This window comes from Chinchilla lanigera, unplaced genomic scaffold (assembly GCF_000276665.1).
Source record: "Chinchilla lanigera isolate Chin_1 unplaced genomic scaffold, ChiLan1.0 scaffold00001, whole genome shotgun sequence".
In the NCBI taxonomy this organism is placed as follows: domain Eukaryota; kingdom Metazoa; phylum Chordata; class Mammalia; order Rodentia; family Chinchillidae; genus Chinchilla; species Chinchilla lanigera.
Genome location: NW_004955402.1, coordinates 41,418,446 through 41,437,996, shown reverse-complemented (window position 1 = coordinate 41,437,996; position 19,551 = coordinate 41,418,446). Strand labels below are relative to the sequence as shown.

The 19,551-nt window shown below is 39.1% G+C and overlaps 1 protein-coding gene across 2 annotated transcripts in view; it reads right to left on the bottom strand.

The window, feature by feature from the left end:
• Window positions 1-279: 279 nt before the first annotated feature.
• Window positions 280-19,551, bottom strand: part of Wdr7 (WD repeat domain 7) — a 365,823-nt gene continuing 346,551 nt past the window's right edge. For both annotated transcript variants that reach the window (XM_013510978.1, XM_013510979.1), the window contains 2 exons: window positions 9,017-9,121; window positions 280-3,008 (listed from right to left, as the gene is read on the bottom strand). In XM_013510978.1, coding sequence (XP_013366432.1) covers window positions 2,805-3,008; window positions 9,017-9,121 — 309 coding nt within the window. In that variant the 3' untranslated portion in view covers window positions 280-2,804. The remainder of the gene's footprint in view (window positions 3,009-9,016; window positions 9,122-19,551) is intronic.

Here is a 19,551-nt window from a genome sequence, read left to right as displayed (position 1 = left end):
TAGAGAGAAAATAACCTGGAAACGCACCATTGTGAGCTCAGTTAATTTAAATGACAATGGCAGGCACACACCTCTCTATAGTGCTTTTTTTAGCACTGTGGGTGAGATTTCCTTTCCCTGTGCTCTACTGTCCTTTGAGAAGAACAAATTCTTACTTCCTGAAGTTCGTGTTTGCCCAGTGAAATGAATAATCAGGAACAGAATGGGGATATGGATTTCAACTGAGAATGTTTAAGAAGAGTGAACACTAGGAAAAGCAGTAATAGGTGAAAAACAATCTTCAGTACAATTCAGTTTTATTTAACACATGTATGTACACAGGGACATTGAATACACATAGAATTTAAGTGGAATCATCCAGAAATGTCTTGGGAGGCAGACATTTGAATTCACTCACTGTGCCCAGTGAGTTCAATCACTACGACATTTTCATATAAGTGTCACGTCATGTCATCTTTTGCTTGTAAATTACCAACAAAGCCACATACATCTTTACATTTACAAGGACAGGTCCAAATGCAGTGCCAACGAAATCAATAAAACACTAAGTGCGTACACTGATGACAACACAAAGTTTACCTTGCTGAACAATCCAAGCTGGGGTGAAGCTTAGGACTGTGGGTGTCAAAATAGCCAAGAACAGCGTTGCATCAACAAGAATGTAGATGTTAGTGCAGCAGTTTAGAGATGCACCTCGTCATGCACTATCTCCACCCCCTGCAGAGTTTTACAGTCCTCATGTCCACTGGCTCATCAGTGTGGCTGCACACAGGCCTCGGAGGCAGTGGTGGCCCTCACCCATGGCTTTTGCTCTTTAGGCCCTTGCAGCTTAGTGTCTGTCTCCATGGTGGGTCCATCTGTGCATCTGCAGTGGCCTGCCTAACACTCCCAGTCCTTCTCGGTGATGCACAGAACATTTTGCTTAAAAGAAACATTCGAAGGTATACATTCACCTCACTATTTCAAATAGTTCTGTTGCCTATAAGTTAATTTCGATTTCAGTCCATGCAGAAAGCATGTGCTGAGTACGGAGCAGACTCCAGAGCCCACTGGGAAAACAAAGTGCACCTCACGTGTTTCTATCTACACCGAGCACACAGCATGTTCACCACACGAAGTCTACACTGTGTATTTCTGGGTTTCTTCCTTGGCATCTATGTAGGTAATCGTTATAAAGACAATGTGCATGCATGTAGCATAAATTTACTTTTGAGAGAACACCAACGTGTACAATCAAGGAACAGTACAGTTTAGCCACTAGTGGAAATAACATCTTATATCAGTATGAAAGATGTTCTAGCGGTCTTAATTTCTTAATATGTTCTTTAATAACTTGTTTCAGTAAAATAACAGATATATTTGTTCCTGGACCTTGAGCCTACCTTTTTATATAGTATATACATTCTGACAATCTGTGCCTTTTAAATTAAAACCTCTGATGTTATTTTGGTTCCTCTGTGAACTTTACATATTTTCTCTGAATTTAATAAATCATGTTCTTTTCTTGCACTTAATAGACCATTTCCCCAACTAACTAACAAACAAAAAAGCCCCATTATATATAGATCAAAGTCTGTGAAATTCAAACAAAATATTTTTGATGGATTTTTTTTTCCATTACTATAAGCAAGAGGAGTCCATCTTGACCCAGGGAAAAGGTGATGTAGTTGAAACTTACTCTGAAGCGTGCTAGACACTTCCACTGCAATGTCTGCTTCAAGTGACCGAGAGCCTCACATTCCAATATATGCTCTTGAACGTGAGTGCCACTGCTAATAATTCTGTAGGATTCTTGTTTTAGAAAATGCCTTCTAATTTTCCTTTAAACTCACCAGGAGATGGAAGGCTGACTTAGAGTTATCATGTGATAGCTGTTGTGTGGAACTGCAAGGTGTGGGTGACCAGAGGGAAGGAGTATGCGCTTTCCTGAACAAAAGACTCCGCAGCAATACACAGGCATCTTCACTTCAGGGATGTGCTATGCTTTCAAACTTGGTTCTTCATCACAAAAGTCCCTTAAAAGATTAATTATAGTGACTGGATAATTATACTAGCTAGATCACAGGTAGTGATTTTTATTTCAAATTATTAAATACACTACCATTTAAGCAGGAAATGAGCATTTTAGAAGGCTAAATGTCTGGAAAATTATATCTTCTATAAGGAAAACATTCACACATATGTATATATTTTTTCCTCAACTATCTCAAATCACATAGGTGTCACTAAAGAAAGTGGTGGCTAAATCCTAGGAAATTGAATACAGTAATCTCCTAGCAATCACCAGAAGGGAAAAAAAACCATGTAAACACAGAATCTTTTTCGTAAACGACAGCATGTTTAGGAAATCCAAAGGGGAGTAATTTCGCTAATGAAGACTGCCACATCCCCGTAACACCCAGTGCCAGCACAGCCAGACTCGAGCAGCACCTCAGAGCTGGGCTGGAGGGCTGGAAATGCTGACGGGGTGGGAGTGCAATCACAGTGGTTATTGATTTTCAGGCTCTGTTGCACCAAGCAACAAGAGCGTTCTCAGGAACCATCGGCTTTCCCCTCCCATCCCTGGCAGGGAAAAACTACCTAGTGACAGAATGGCCACCTCCTGTCGAGCAGTGAGTGCGTGCCGCTGAATCGGCCTGTGCGCGAGTCTGCCCCCAAGAAACATGCACAAGTGACACCAACCCGGCCGTGCCCCTGGTGACACTGGGGTGGGCAGGCACCGAGGAATGATCCAGTGTAAGACAGAGCAACGTTGGCCTACAGTTTATAGAACCAAGATCCAGTTAGGGCAACAGAAAGCAACATCAGACCACGAAGCGGTGTTCCTTCCCGTCGTGCGCCATGAGGATGACGTTGCGGTTGGAGGTCCAGATGAGCCGGGCCAGCTTGAGGGCGTTGTGGGAGCCGGGGGAAGCTGGCTGCACGGGGGGCACCTGGTAGGTTTTAATGCAGCGTAGCTGAGGTGCCGAGTTCAGCATACCAATGCTTCCCAGTAGGGACGTGTTCATCTGTGGACAGGAGGACACACATATCACTCAGAGACCTTTTCCCTTTCACAGAGCGCCTCCATCTCTTCTGGTTTTCTGTGGCTATTCACACCCACATAAAAGTTATTCTAAACCTCCACAGGGCTCCTTCTGGCAGATCTGAAAGTGTTCTGATGCTGTTACTGTAGATGCATAAATCTAGAGAAATTTAACTTTGTTGGTAGAAGCTGACAGCAGGGGGGTTCACTGATCTTTAGGAAGGAACTAAATTACACCTGTTCATAAAAAGTTTCAATTAGATAATATTCGGAAAGCAGGGTATTTCAAACTGCAGACCTTTTCCTTCTTTGGCAGTCATGCTAAGGGCATCCCTGCAGGATGAGTCAATGAAGACAACTTTTAGGGTTTATAATTAGTTCAAGAAAATGAAGAAAAGTTAAACTACAGAAAAGAGTGATACTTTACCAATCTGAGCTCAAAATTCAACCCCTCAGCCCCATTACCAATACCTTTGTTCCTCACCTGCTTCTCAAAAGCTGGCTCTGGAAAGCTCTTGCTTATTTTGAAGGGAAAAACAAGTCAATATCATCTCATTGCTTTGATACCCTGCTAAAGAGAGTATGTTCTCCACAGTTTGTCAAAAATACCTTTTTATCAGCTGGTGATTTCTGCTTTTTGGCAGTTTTTCTGGATTTGAGTTAAATTTAAATTTTCTTAATACATTCACACAACTGAAAAATAACATGGAAACTATGAATCATGAATAACTATGCATTCAGGTCAAACTGCTAAATACTGAACTGCAGTTATCTAAGGGAACTGTTTCCAGCTGCTCTTCTTTAGGTTCCGAGTATTAACTTAAGATGTTTTCTCTATGCGTCATTTGTGCTATCATGAGCCACACAGAAAGCATACTGAAAATCTGGAAAGAAGCCTTGGAAATGTTTTTTTTTTTTTTCCCTCTGTATTAATTTTGTTTCTAATTCTCACCAGTGAAACCTCTATCTACATGCATAAGATGCTGGGGATTTGGGTGAAGCATGCAGATTACAATCCAACATATACAAATGGTTGTTACGTGAAACCCTAGCAAATCCTAGGACATTTAAGATGTGTTATTGCTGGTATCATGCTCTGCATGTGGATCAGTGCAAACTACAAGCCATTCCTTTTCCAGCCCTTCTCAGCAGCGGGATGGTGTCAGAGGGCGTAAATCACGGCATCTCTAGCAGAGTGTGTGCAGGCTCCACTGACATTTTCACAATTTAAATCATCTTGAGTAATAACCCTTTTAAGATGACTAATGTTACTGATTTTCCTGCATTAATAATAGTGCCGAACACAACACAGAGGTGAAAAAAAATCACTAGTGTATGAGGTCACATTTTAAAACCAAATGTATGGTTATTGTTAACTCTTTCTGTTGAAGTTTAGTTTCACTTAAAGCCAAGCACTACCTCACTGTCACCCTTCCAAAAGCACTTTTCCTTATGTCCTTTCCTCTTTTTTCCCCCAAAAGACTCCAAAAGGCAAAAATCAATGCTTTACTGCTTTTTAGGAGTTCCCAAATAGAATAAATACAGGTAATGGTGAGTTTAATTTGATAGTTTTCACTTCTATAAAAAGTAACAGTGTATCATTTACTCCTCTTACAGAACAGATCTAAATGATCCAGAAAATTGCTAGTTAAAATTAACCGGCATCAACAAGCATACCGTGCTTTGGAAAAACATAATTTCTCAGTTGATAAATAACTGCAAAGTATTTTTTATTTTTTATAGATTTTCTATGAAAATATGTATGAAGCTTATTGTAAATACGCATGCTGGTGGCTCAAAATGTAGAGGGCATAGAACACACTCAGAGACTTATCCAGTTTTACTTCTTTCCTGGAAATTTAGTCATGGACAAGGAATGAGGGCTAAAAGGGGTGAGGAAGTGAGCACCTTATGGGGATGCTATGCAGAGGGGAAGATTTTCAGAAAAGACCATTATTATATCTAGGCTCCCCCTTTTTTTGTTTGTTTGTTTTATTTGTTTTTTTTTCCCGGTACCAGGGATCGAACTCACAACCTTGCGCTTGCCAGGCAGGCGCTGTGCCGCTGAGCTAAACCCCCAGCTCCTAGGTTCCCCTTTTAACCTAGCCATCCCTATTTTGGTTCAATGCCTTTGATAAAGACAAACATCCTTCCTGCCTCAGTATAGTGCTATGTACAGTCCTGTAGGGTATGTAACTGCTACAGTTGCATACAGTTGGAACAGCTAGGACCTTTGTGTTCATTAAATTTCACTGCTTCTCTGACCATCCTTTCTCTATGACCTCCCTGAAAGAGGAAGGGATCTGAGTTAGTAAGGGTGACTTAATTTTTCCATAAGTTCACCTAAAGAACTCTCACCGACTGAAACAATTAAAAATTTTGTTCCTCAACATTAATTTTTTCTTCACTGGCATCTGGCTGCAAACTATGCTAAAATAACAGCAACTTAAACCTTGAGTCAGTAAAAACCACATGGAGTTGGAATATTTGGTAATATTCTTCTCCTGACCACAAAGATAATAAGCTATAGTGTATAAGATTCAAATACTGTAAGTATAGATTGCAATCCCCAAATCTCCTGAAATTTCTGATCGTCACTGTGAGCATTTTGGTAAACAACATCAGAGAGAGAGAGAGACAGAGAGAGACAGAGACAGAGACAGAGACGCAGAGAAAGAGAAAGAGAAAGAGAGATTTAAGGAATTTTACAATAGACAGACTCATTAAAAGGTAGTTGCACATAAGCCAGATACAGAAAGACAATTATCACATTATTTTTCTCTCATACATGAAAACTAAATTAAAAAAAAAGATAGTATGAAAGCAAGGAGGGACTATTAAGGACCAGGAATGAGACAGGAGGGAATTTAATATGGAGGAGGCAGGGAATGGTAGGAGAAGGGAGTGCACACACGATGGAAGCACAATATATGCATGCACACAAATGCATGGTGAAACCTGTGACTTTCTATAATTATTATGCACTAATATTAATAAAGGTATTTTTGTGGTCTGCTTTTTCATTCAACAAAATGTTGAGGGCAATCTTTCCATGTTAACGACTATAGATTTACATCATTGTTTTTAAATGCCTGAATAGTATTCTACTGTATGATAAGAGTTAAAAAAAAAAAAAAGAAACCGATATCCATCTAATTTGTTATTAGCATTCCTGAAAGAGAACACTTATTTACTGGACCATGGGGGTAAAATTTAAGTGTGGGAATTACTAACACATTCATTATCAAAATACTCTTGCTCAGACACCAACAGATACACTGAAGTAAATACTCAAATTACAGGAATATGATGTTAGAGAATCACAGGGTTTGAAAGATTACCAAATCACATTATTCAGTAGCTGAGTATGTCTCTAAAATGCAACTTTGGTTTTTCCTTTCCCTTCAAAAATATGGTTCATAAAACCAGTTCTGTGAAGATTATTTCCTGAGCACAGAAACACATACAGATACCGTTCATCAAAACAGGAAATGTTTTAATGCTTTTCCTGGTGTAAGTAACGCTGCATACAACCTTTTACGAAGTCTCACTTGAGTAATTATCCAACCAATATTTCTCATTAACACTCATTGCTCAGCAAAGATTTTAATAGTTGATAGCTTTAGTGAGGGTCTGTATTAATAAGACTTCCCTAAGTTTTCAACATATAGTATACTTACTGGAATATATAAAAGTGTTCTATACATCATTAGAACTAAACAATGTGTATCTAGATAAATCAGGCTAGCCACTTTGGGGAGAACAGCAGTAGATCCACTGCATTCTGGATTCTTTATCTAAAACAAAAGATCATTACACTTCTGCAAGAGGTTTCACTGTATTTTCTTGATAAAGCCAAAATGGCCTGTTTCCATGTCTTACACTTAAATCTCAAAACTGAGCTGGGTATAATTTAAGCATTCAAGGAAGACTGCATCTTAAGCCCTGATATTGGCTTGAGGGGCAGAAGAGGCCTGCGTGTTACCAAGTTGCTGGAGTGCTCTGGCATGTGGTAATGATATCTGGTGTAGTTGAGCTTTGAGACTAAGGGACCATGCTGTACCCACACTGCACAGAGCTACAGGCAGGCATGGGCCCTAATGCCCTCCACAAAGCCCAGAAACAATGAGAGGAACTGAAGAGGAAAACAGGGATCTCAATGGTAACATCTACTGAATGATCTTGACTTCTGAGGTGAAAAAAAAAAAAAACCCACCCCTCCCAACAACTAGATACAATCCTACCACGGTGCTCAGCAGAGATTTTGATAGGCAAAAGAATATTTTAAAGAGAAGATGAACACATGTATCCAAACAAAACCATAAAGATCTAGACAAAGTGAAGAAGAAAATTTACTACTTAGAAAATTCAGGAAAACCCTGGAAAAAGCGTTAAATGTGACTAATTTTGGAGCAATTCCTTTATACAGTGAATTATGTTTTCTTACCAAAAAAGTTGACAAACGAAGTTTAGTGTATTCATTCCAGAGAAGAAATCACAGACAGAACAAAAGCTCCTTTACAGCAGGCCCAGGGACTTGCTGATCTCCATAAGCACCTCACTCTTAGACACCCAGGCAATGTTCAAAGAATGAAGCTTTATATTCCAAGAGAACAGGAAATAAAGGAAATCTGTATCGGAGTACAGTTGGAAAATGGCACAAAGACCACTGTATTGGTTTTGAGTAGCAAAAACCATCAGTAGGTAAACTCTTAAAAGAACCATTGTTGGAGGAGTCCAGCTTATGGACACTTAATGGACTCCCAGTGGGGCTTCGGTTATAGATTCCAACCCTGTGGTTACCCGCCAAGAACAATGAAGATGGGTGGGATCGCCAATGGAAGGAGTTTAATATGAGCTAATTAAGAGGCTGGAGATATATTCTGGAAGAAATGATAATGAGAAAATAAGTTGGAAATCTAAACTAGATGAAAAGTAGAAAAAATCTGAAACAGATTTGGAACTTGTCATGCTTTAATAGCATGTTGTTAATTAAGCAATTTATTGTATCCGTTTTACATTTTATTAGCTATTGATTTTTTTAAACCATCATCAAGTTGTTCTCAGGCCTTGTTTAAACTTTGATTTTATTTTTAGCTTTCAAGGCAATATGCAGAAACTTACACAACATACTTGCATCCTAGGAAAATACAAGTGGCAACAAAATTTAAATTAACTCTTAAGGGGCTTGGTAATATTTAGATTTTGTAAATTGTTAGGTCTAAAAATGTAAGGCAATAAGAAAGCAGATAAGCTTGCAATTAAGAACTGAGGCTGAAGTATAGTGTGTCGTATAGTCTGTCGTAAATGCTAGTCGCTCAAAATTAGTATTCATGGTAATTAAAATCAAACAGAAACATTCCCATGAACTACCCAATAAAGATAGTCAGATCTTTAAAAATATTTTCAAAACCTAGGAATGAAGAGTATTTTGTGGAAAATTTAGAATGCAAACAAAATAAGATATTATAAAGGGGACACAAAGCAAATACTAAGAAAATACCTCACCGTCCTGTGCCCTACTCCTGGCAAATAACCAAGGACCCTGTTAGAATGCTTTGTGTACATTAACAGCCTGAGCCTGATTCCTTTCAGGCCAGGCCCTCACACTCATCCTTGCTTCCTGTGTACACACTGCACCTGCGCTCTCCACACCTGCCCTCTGCAGCATCCCACAGGGCTCAAGTTATGTGTCACCTCCTCTGGAAAACCTGCCCATAGCCACACTCAGCTTCTCTGCCCTGTTACTGCTTATTCATCTGTGTCTCCTTCAGACTGAAAGCTCTGCGACAGCAACTGCCCCTCTTCTCAGACGCTAACTGTATTCTTGGCACCCTGAGGGTAGTGCCTGGTACACAATCAGCAACCCATAAACACTTTCGATGGGTGGAAAGGCAGGAAAGAGGCTGGCAGGTAGGCTCAACAGGAAGATTTTCCCACCGAAGCATAGCATGAGTATTTACTTCAAGTCCCTGCAGCATCTACTCTTACCTGCCAGAAAGAAATGTGACTGTCAGTGTTTGAGTAGGTGGCAAGATATCGTCCATCAGGAGCAAAGGCCACTGCAGTGATTGGTCCCTTGTGTCCATGGATTGTCTGCAATAAAATTTATAGGTCATTAATGGTAGGCATTCTACAGAACTACATACACAAGTGCACATGTAAATGCATTCATGCTGAACAAATTATGTCATAGATATAAGACATTGCTATGTTCTTTGTTTAGAAAATCAGGTTAGGAAAAATAAGAAAAGCAACCAAACTGTATGTCCAAGTGTCCAAGAGGATTAATCTTGCTCTGAGGAAGGGACCTATCTTCTAGTTGAGAGGACAATCTTGTAAAGCATATATTTAATATACTTTACATAATCTATGTAAAGCATATATTAATAGGCAAACAAGTGTTTCAATACATTTATGTCTATTACAGGGAAGAATTTCCCAATTAATTAGAAAGGTGAGAAGCTGATCATCAAAATTACCCAGGAATCTTGCTTATCTGAAATGAAAAATAAGCAAATCTGTATCACAATACCCCTGTTGTGGAAGGAGTTAAAGACTGTAATTTCAACTCCTTAATAATCACACATTTTTCATGTCTTATGCTTGATTTTTGACCAATAACACTGTTTAAATGCATATAGCTGCAATTAGTAAACATATATACATGCATGTGTTGGACACACATATAAATCAAACACTATTAAAAACAAGTTAACAGGGATAGTTTTGAACCTTTGCCAATAGCTATCATTGATTTAACCATGAATAATAAACAGGAAGTTGTAATTTAGGCTAGGTCTTTGATAAAAGACCTTACTAATAAAAAAATAAACTCAAATTTGATGACATTACCAATTACAGAAAACAGTGCATACTAAGCAAATTAGCATTAATATTATATGAATTGCCTTATTTCTATCTTTAAAACCACATTTCTATGACATTAACCAAAACTCAGTTGACCTCATAAGCTATAGTCAGTCTTCTCCCATTGTCTATAAGGGAATGGAGACAGTATCATCTGTAATTTGTGATGAAGACATGGAAAACTTGAGCCTCAGTGGGAGCATGGAGTTTATTATGTGATTCAGCCCATATACACTGTACTGTAAACTTTAGGAGGATGTTTTTCATAATTCCTATCTGAAGACTAAAATGAGAAAGGGAGGGAGAGGGAAAGGGACACAAGCACATTCTCCAGTGCCCTTTGCCATCAGTTACTTCCAGTCATTTCACATTCAAGGCACTGTGGGATCCAAAAGAATGCTTGTTTTTCAACACTCAAAGAAAAGGCGTTGCACTGGAAAGACAGGCTGGGCTTTCAGCAGGGAAAGGGCACTAATTTGAGCCTGACTGTCTTGGTTTTGCCTTTGGGCTTCACTATGTGCTAATTATGGAAACTGGGGCCACATTATTGAAGGTAGTTAACTTCAGAGAACCATGTCTATAGTTTAGGGGTGATGATGATGATGATGGTGGTGGTGGTGGTGGTGGTGGTAATGACTAGATATACCTCAAAGAGATCTGTAAAAATTAAATGAGATAATACATACACAGCTCTCTCCACGATTTATGGTACGTAAGAATTTAACAAATGCTGACATTTTTATTATTCCTGCTTGCTTAGAAACAGCCAAATGTGAACAATCACATAACTCAACTACTTGAGTATGCTGTTTAATGAACTCCCGCCCCCACACAAAAAATGCCCAGACCATTTATTCCCAAATCAACACACCTCAGCATACTAGGTTGCTTAGAAACAGACTAGACTGTGAATTTCATCAAACACATATGGGAGCTAGCCATGGTGCTGGCTCACAAATGTACTAAATTAAGCAAGGGATATGTTTACTGAATAACTACTACATGAAACCAGCTTACCATCGATTCTACTAGAGTGAAAATTATTCTAAACATGGAGAGGAGATGGAGGGGCCTCAACCAATTAAATGGGAAAACTGGCCATTACTACCTGCAAGCTGTAAGCTGGTCTTTTCCCTTATAAAACCAGTTTAATGAACTCACTGGGCAAGCGTTCTGGTTTTTTAAAAATCAATATTCAGTTCTGCAAAAAATCTGAAATTTTACTGGGCCAATCTGCATCTAATTTTTGGTTAAGATAGCTGATCGGGAAGACCTTGATTTACAACAGAGGTTGTAAACAGCAGACTTTTAAGCTGAAAGCAAATGGTACACATGTTTAGTTTGGCTTGCAAAAATGTTAAGATATTTTGAGCCCAGGTTTCTAATTCATTAGCTCTCCTGTAAAATCAGGATTTCTAAGGTTTCCTGAAAGACTGGAGGACGGACAATAACAGGCCTTTTTTCACACACAGTAGCAGCATCCATGGCTGAGTGGAGGTGGCCACTTCCCCTGGGCATTTGCTCTTCACTCACAGCCCGGCACTGACACAGAGAAGACTGTACCACGCTGGCTGGCTTGCCGATTTCCTGCCTGGTCCCTCACGGCATTCACGGTAATCCTTCCATTATAATTATTCAATTCAAAACAGTTTTGGCATGCTCTGAGATCCTGGTAGCCATCTAAATTTGTGAGCAGATTAAAAGTTCTCCTAAGAAAAATTGGCTCTTCTTGAGAGCCCTCACAGCCCAATTCTGAATGGAGGTAGATCGATCTTTCTTCTGGAAACTGGGCCTTACATTTCAAAACAGAATTTAAGGCTTCCACCCTTCAAATTAGCATCCTTCCCCAATGAGCAACCAGGTTGTACTTCAAATAATAGTGAGCTGAAGATAAACCAGCAGGCCCTAAGGATGTTACAGCCCAACAAACATGCCAACACACCTTTCTGCCAGGCTGCATAAGTCAGCCCTGTTGTAAAAGCATAGAAATCAGATACACAGAAACCACACTTTCTCCTTCAGCACAGTCTTCACTATTTCATCCTCGGTCTTCACCTGAGAGCTGATATTTAGAACATCCACTTGAAGGATACTTCTGCATAAGCTGTTCATTGTTATCTACTGTCTAACAGAACATCCTGTGAAATAAGTTCATCCACGAGTTTTCTACCAGGAAAATGTTTTTTTTTTTCTTGCTCAGTGTCATTGCTTTTTTTTGTCATGCCACAAGAATTACATAATCTAACATTTGTTTTTCTGCCAGGAAACTGGGAACAAAATTTACACTTACTCTGTGCCTGGTAATGAATACCTCCTACTCTTATCATTATTGTATTGCTGTTTTCCTCCGGTGCTGTTTAGCTACATACTAAGTTTGATTTTGTGAATCACTTTGTGGACTGTTTTGGACCAAGGGGTACTACACTTTAGATTAGACGTGTGCATGTGGGTATGTGTGCGCGCATGCGCGCGTGCGCGCGCGCGCGCGCGCGCACACACACACACACAGAGGCAGCTACTGCTAGATCCCCTCAGTTCTGTCTTTTAAAGCCACCTAAAGAAAACTCACGGAGCACTGACCACAGCTGATAGACAGATCTGTTGTCTCATAAGAAAACAAGTACCACTCACGGAAGTGCAGGGAAGCTTGGTATTTAAATGGCTTCGTACATCTGCTGAGTTCATTACCATCTCAGCCTGAGAGGTGCTTCAGCCCTCACTGTAATGGAAATGTTGCCATTGTCTTTTGTTCAGACTCTCTGAACTTCTCAGATCTGTGCAGGCACCACCTGAACTGACTTTAACCTCTACTCTGGCATTAGACATGCAGCTGCACGGGGATCACAGCAAACTTGTAAGTGCTTTGTGATGAGGCAGAAACAATGGTTTGGGTCTCACATGCTAGATCCTAAAAGCCACTTTCAAAATGACAGGTTTCAAAATAAAAAGAGGTTTGGAAGACTTTATATGCGAATGGGTGTCATGTCTCATTATATTTTTAGTCAAAAAACTGCTGTCTTGAAAAGACAGAGATGGAATATAAAGAAATTAATCTAATTCAGGAAGTGCTATGAACAATAAGAGAAATCAAGCAATTATCCCTAGCAGTAGACAGAGTGCTGAATTGTTAAGCACCCTCATCCTCTTGGATAATGAAAGAAAAGGACCTGAAAGGCAGGATTGATAATGAGCAATACTTACACACCAGTTTTTAAGATGTTTTCAGTCCGCTCTGCAGAGAAATATAATTAATCCTCTTGCACAGAGAAGAATGCAGAAACTAGCATTTCTAAAATGGTTTGGTCAATGTCAACAGTAACTATGCCTTTTAGAATATTCTTTAAATTTGCTCTTCTCGTGGTCTATCTCTTTCTGACATTCCCTATATTCAGCTTCCAAATGACAAGTTTGAGACTTGAATCCAAAATGTAGGGCTCTATTATACCCACTTTAGAAGTTGAATAAGATTAAAGGGAGCCAGGTATGGTGGTGCATGCCTGTAATCCAACACTTGGTAGGATGAAGCAGGAGGATCACTGCCATGGCTACATAGTGAGTTTAAGGTCAGCCTGAACTGCATAGTGAGACCCTGTCTCAAAAACAAAGATTAAAGGGAATATTTTATATTTATCTGTAGGATGCATCATTTTTTTAAGTGGAGGGGGAAAAATAAACCAAACAAAATATCTTCTTACTTTCAACATAAATTGTGACAAAGCTATTTCCAAAAGTAAATTTTGCTATCATAAATATTACCACAAGGGAAAGATCTATGAAGTACAGACCTGTGTATTTAACATTTACTGAAATAAAGAGAAAAAATGAACATAGATGGAACTTTGGCAGCCCCAAGGTCTGCAGGTCCTGAGATAGAAGTTGCCACTTCTATTGTGTGGCTTCTTGGGGGAACAACATGGTGGGCTTTAGACTGAAGTAGGCAGGTCCAGAGGCATTGCAAGTTCTGCTGAATTGAAAACACGTCTCCAGTTGGCTGCACCACTCCTCTGAAAGCTCTAAAAGCTCAACTACTGCTTCAGTGGAGGTGTCTTCTCTAGCTTGGGCTCTAGTGTACTGCAAACAAGGTTTTCACAGGTATAAGCACAGCAGTCGCCCTGAATTTAGAGTGGGCCTGAACTGTCTATCTGTGTAGGGAGGCAGGAAAATAGGTTGGAAAGTGCCACATATTTAGTACGCAGGGAGTGAAGGCAGAGCCCTGAAAAGAAAACGAGGGGTAATTCAAAAAACCTACAACTATGGTCATTTTCCTAATGCTGAACCCAGTGAATGATAACCAGCAACTCCAAGCAGAGGTCGGGATGAGCATACATCTGTACAGGAAGTACTAGCCCCAGATTTGGTATCTCTTACGTATGCACAGCTGCTGAATCAGAAAAGGGCGGATAAGGAGGGTGGGCGACCATCTGATTTGCATGCCTTTCTGACATCCCAATACAGAAGGCCACAGATTTCATGGCTGACTGGCAGGGAGATAACTGCTCAAGGCAGAGAGAAGACAAAGACATCCCTCTGACTGACAGCTTTGTTTGTTAGGCAAGAGAAAGGCTCATCAAAAAGGAGCTGTTTCCGAAGAGTTCAAAAGTTAAGAATTAATTATATTCAAGAAAAGAAGTCCTTTCTTTTCTCCCAAGCAACCAATTTGTGAAAATTTTATTAGATATTTAAGGTTTATCTGTTCGAGGAAACAAATTATGGGTTCAGCAAATAATTTAGGAAGATAATTAAATCATTAAAAAATAGATAATCTCACCTCCGGCCGATTAAAAGGCTCAAGTGCAATTTAATTATCACTGTGCATGAAGCCGTCTCAAGCCTTTCTGAGCACAGCTCTCGGGACCACACGATGCTGCCAAGAGCACTGAAAGGTCACCATCTTTGCTGCGTGTGGATAGGGCTGCCTTAAAGCAGGTCAGACAAACAAAAATCTGTTCTGTTTCCAAATACCTCTATGGAGGATCCCAAAACACCTCCCTCCCACAAAAGGACCCTTTTCAGTCTTTAACAATGCGGGCTGTCAGAAATTTTTCTTGACATCAAATCTAAATCCAAAATGCTGCGAGTTTAGCCTGCTTCGTCTGCTTCCGTTATCAGCAGAGCTGAGAAGTGCTGATCACCAATCACCTTTTGTACAGTTGAGGGCTGCTGTAGCAACTTGCCCCCTTCTTATTTTAGTTATTTTCAGGATTAAAGAAATATCCTGGTGACTACAACCTTTCCAGTCGCATTTTCCAAGGTTTTTTTGTATAATTTTGGTGGCTATTCCTTAAATTGTCTTTGAACTTGCTCATCATGTCACCACGGAGTTGGATGGTATCGTAAGGTCACCTTATCAAATGATGTCTCAAAATGTACGGTTTCAAACTGGACTGAAAAGAATTTAAACCAGTACCAGAAAGAAACAGGATGTCACTGTATTTTCTCACAATGCTATGAGGGAGGCCAGCAACCATGCTTAGTTTTTCAGAAAATGGCAATCTTGACTGACAATTACCATTAGAGGACAATTTACAGAAGTTCTTAAAATGGGAAAGCTAGTAGAGTTATGCAGATGGCTGACATTCACAATGCCACCAATTACCTTTAGGAGATCAAGATATGGACAATGAGCGCAAGGGCCAGAGTCTCAGTGAGCAGATTATCAGCATCTGCTCTATATGTTCTACTTCTCCTATACTTCCCAAGATCCTTTGTACTGATCTTGAATTCTATTTGAGTGTATATTCATTATTCATTATTCATTGAATAGGCACTCCCACTCACTCAGTACTCCTTGATCCTCTCCTGTTTCTAGTTCTCCAGTTTTCCAGTTATCAACACTTAAATTCTATCTCCACTAAATTCTAGGTGCTTACAGAGGCTCACTGTTTATCACCACTGTGGTCACTGATAAAATGTATATATAGCTTGATAATTGTCATTACGAAACAGCTGTCGTTATTCTTCAAATAAGGGGACCAAGAGACGGAAGGAAGGGAACAAAAAAATTAAGATGTGTTATGTACAAGGACCAACTCCCTGTGATGAATGTAATATTATGTACTGCAAACATGTACTAATAAAAAATAAAATAAAATTGTATACTGGGATGTGTGCATTAGTGTGCTAGGCACTGCACGGAACCTGAAAAGCAGTATAAGAAGCCAAACTTCCGTGGTACATATTAGGTGCCAGGTACTGGACGAAACACTTTTACATAAATTTCTTAATCCTTATCTATCAACCCTATGAGATAAGAAGACTCTATTAAACCCACTTTATAGATAAGGAAACTGAGGTACAGGGTGTGGAACCATTTGCTTTGATCAGAACCCTAGCAGTCTGGTTCTAAAATCTGTTGCCTAACAGAATACTTCAACTCTACAACTTGAGTTTCATAATTGGCATTATGTACATTACACACTAGTGCTCCTAAATGACTCTCATAAGTACTGAGGATTTTGAGTGATGTCTGCTGGTGCTCGGAGGTCAGTGCAGGTAGATTCTGACAGCAAGTGTGTGGGATAGAGTGGGGCATTGGGAAAAGATTTATTTCCTGGTTTTGGGCAGGCAACAGTCAGGCCACTACACATTGAAGACTTTATTCAATCTCAGGGGGGCCTCGAGACTCCCAACTCCAGGTTATATAAAGGCCTTCCATAGCCAAGTGAAGGCCCCTAGCTTGGCCCAATCTCCCTTCATATCCTGGAGGTGTCTTGGTCCACTGTACTTGCCCTGTCCTTCCACCCTTACAGGACAGTACTGCCTGGTGTAGAGGAAGCCCAGCCTCCCAAGGGACCTCAGGTACCCAGCAGTTCCATACTCTTGAGGGAAGAAAGGTCCCCTGGTCCATACCATAACTGTACATGAAGAAAAACTTTTCATTGACCCAGCTCCCAGAGCTTAAATCTCTGAAAATGGAGCTGCCTTTTACTTCTCCACTGGTAAAAAAGAAGGAAGACGCTGTGTTGGGTCCCTGGACACCCAGCCCAGAGAGGGATGGGGCCCCATCTCACTCATCAGCAGCTTCCCTGCTTGGTACTCAGCACCTGCAGGTTTTCACCTTTGATTAGCCTGTCTGTACTCCGAAGAGGTAATAGCTACCGTGAGCACCAAGATGAGCACTTCCTATCTAATAATTCTACCACTATCTAATGATTCTACCAAGCACTCTACCACTCAGCCACATCCCCAGCCTCTGCAAATGACCCTAAAATTCTCTAATCTTGAAGACAGCCCACTGGCTGCATTATCTCCTGTAGTCTAAGCACGTAAGTCTAGATGCAGCCCTTTGGCGGTTCTACAATAATTTTGAACAGAGATTTGAGGATTGAAAATGGGTTGTTTATAATTTCTTTTCTTGATGGAAGGCCAAGGTGGTGCTTTTTATTCACATTATGCCAACTGTGTGTAGCAAGAGTCAACCTGTCATGACATTTTCCAATCCAAAAGGCAATGGAAAATTCAACTCAATGAACTGAGTTATTTTCTATCACCATCTAATTGAAGAGAATACACATGAGAGAAAAACAAGTGGATTTGGTATCACCTTAACATCTTAAGGGAAAATAGATTTAAGGATAAATATAAAAAAGTGAACTATCTTAAGTTTTATTATAAGCTATAATGCCTAAAGTAAACAGACTCTCTTTATCCCTTAAAGTAGGTACAGCATTTATTACTCATTTTAAGGCACTAAAAGTTATTTATATTTCATTTGGGATAAATTGACTGACAGCTTTTCAATATCAACATATTGATAATCTTTATGACACAGGCAATAGTTTTTGGAATTTCACCTAGGGGAGGGGTTATGTTCCACCCATACCTAAGTAGTAAGAATCAACATAAATGCTTAGGAACTGAGTGCATTCACATGTACACACACACACACACACACACACACACACACACACACACACGCCCCTCTTCTGCTTTACTAGACCAAATATTTTGCAGGACGAAGTAGCTATTTCATTGGCAATATGTTTTCTTTGTTAAAATGGTCACTTTTATAAAATCATGCCTTAAAAATCAGGTTAGTCCAAAATTTTAAACATTATAACTTTCCAAGTTATTATATAGCATAATTATCACCAGTTTCTGGTAATAAGATAATAGAGGTCTCTTTGTATTATATGACTCTTAAACTCAAGAATAATAACAAGAAAATAAATCTGGTTAAATGCATAATTTAAAACACAACATTTTCCACATAACTCAACATTTTAAAATGCAATTATAGTCATACTTAATCATGGCTACTCACACACTGAATGTTAATGTGATTTAGATAAATGTGGTTCGGCTTTAAGTAAAGGGATAGTGAATAAATTATTATCAAATATTCACATTGCTGGTATGAAATAATTATGAAACACTTATTAAAGTATAACTTCAGTATGTTTCAAAAGTCACAGAAAATATTTTTTTCATATTTGGGCAGACCCCAAAGCTAATTTTTTCAATAATTCAAATCTACGCAGACACATTCATACTAGAAATCTTAAAATGAACAGAGTTTCATTTTTGGATTCTCATTACTATGAAAATTTTGTTAAATATTGAAAAGATTTAAGATAACAGATGAACATAAACTGGCTTTATGTGTATTTTTTAAAAAAAGATAGAAGAAAATATTTTTAAAGATAAGCTTGTGTTGCAAAAGTCAATCCCTATTACTTCTCCTTGGAGTGCATTAGGAAAACGAGCTGTCTAGTTTTATCTTTGTCTCCTGTGCCTGCATAATGTCCATCGCGATGCCTCAGCATCTTGGTGGGTTCTGATTTGGGTCAAGGTCAACAGACAATGGTTTGGCTAAAGTGGGAGGACACAGTCTTCACATGAGCTTCCTCTCACCTCACCACTCGTCTGTTAGAATGGTGCCTGGTAACACAAAATTGCCTTACACAGATGGTGCTAAAACTCTAGAACTTGTTCTTTTCTAAAACATATTTCAAAAGGATTTAACGTTCTAACTAGTATAAAAAGAGAAATTTTTTGAAAGTGTTAAGGAAAACTAAGGCATGATTTAAGATTCTAAAACATGTATAGGAATGCTACCACATCTTTTGGCTCATTTATTTTGGGTAGAGTATATCCACTAATGCATGCATGTAAGTTTAGGAAATTTGCACTTTATGTGTAATCTATCATGTCACTTCAACTTATTAAAACAGAAAATCAGATTAGCCTAGAAGATAACATACTAAATATTGTTCTGTATTACAAGGTTCATTTGTTTTGTCAAGAAATGCCAAGTTACAAAAACATAAAATTAATCCCCTAGCTTTAATATAACATCTAAGTTTTTCTTAATATTAAATGGTAATATTTATAATCCATGCGGTAACATTTCTTCTCACATACATAGCAACTACATTTGCAAATATTCTAGAGCAATTACTATGCAACATAACACCAATAATACTTGTTAGTCCTCTGAGCTATTCTTAAACGATCCCATATTCACCTACTGCATTACAATTAGCCTTTGATAGTTTTATGAATGGGCAACACTTTCTACTCGCTTATTTGTAAAGTAAGTATAGTATCTGTCTCACTTATGTTAAGGGATTAAATATTTCTTAGATAATTGTAGTTAAAAATGTTTTGAGAGCTCATTTTGCCTTAGGTGGTGGCAAACCCAAGGCAAACATGCT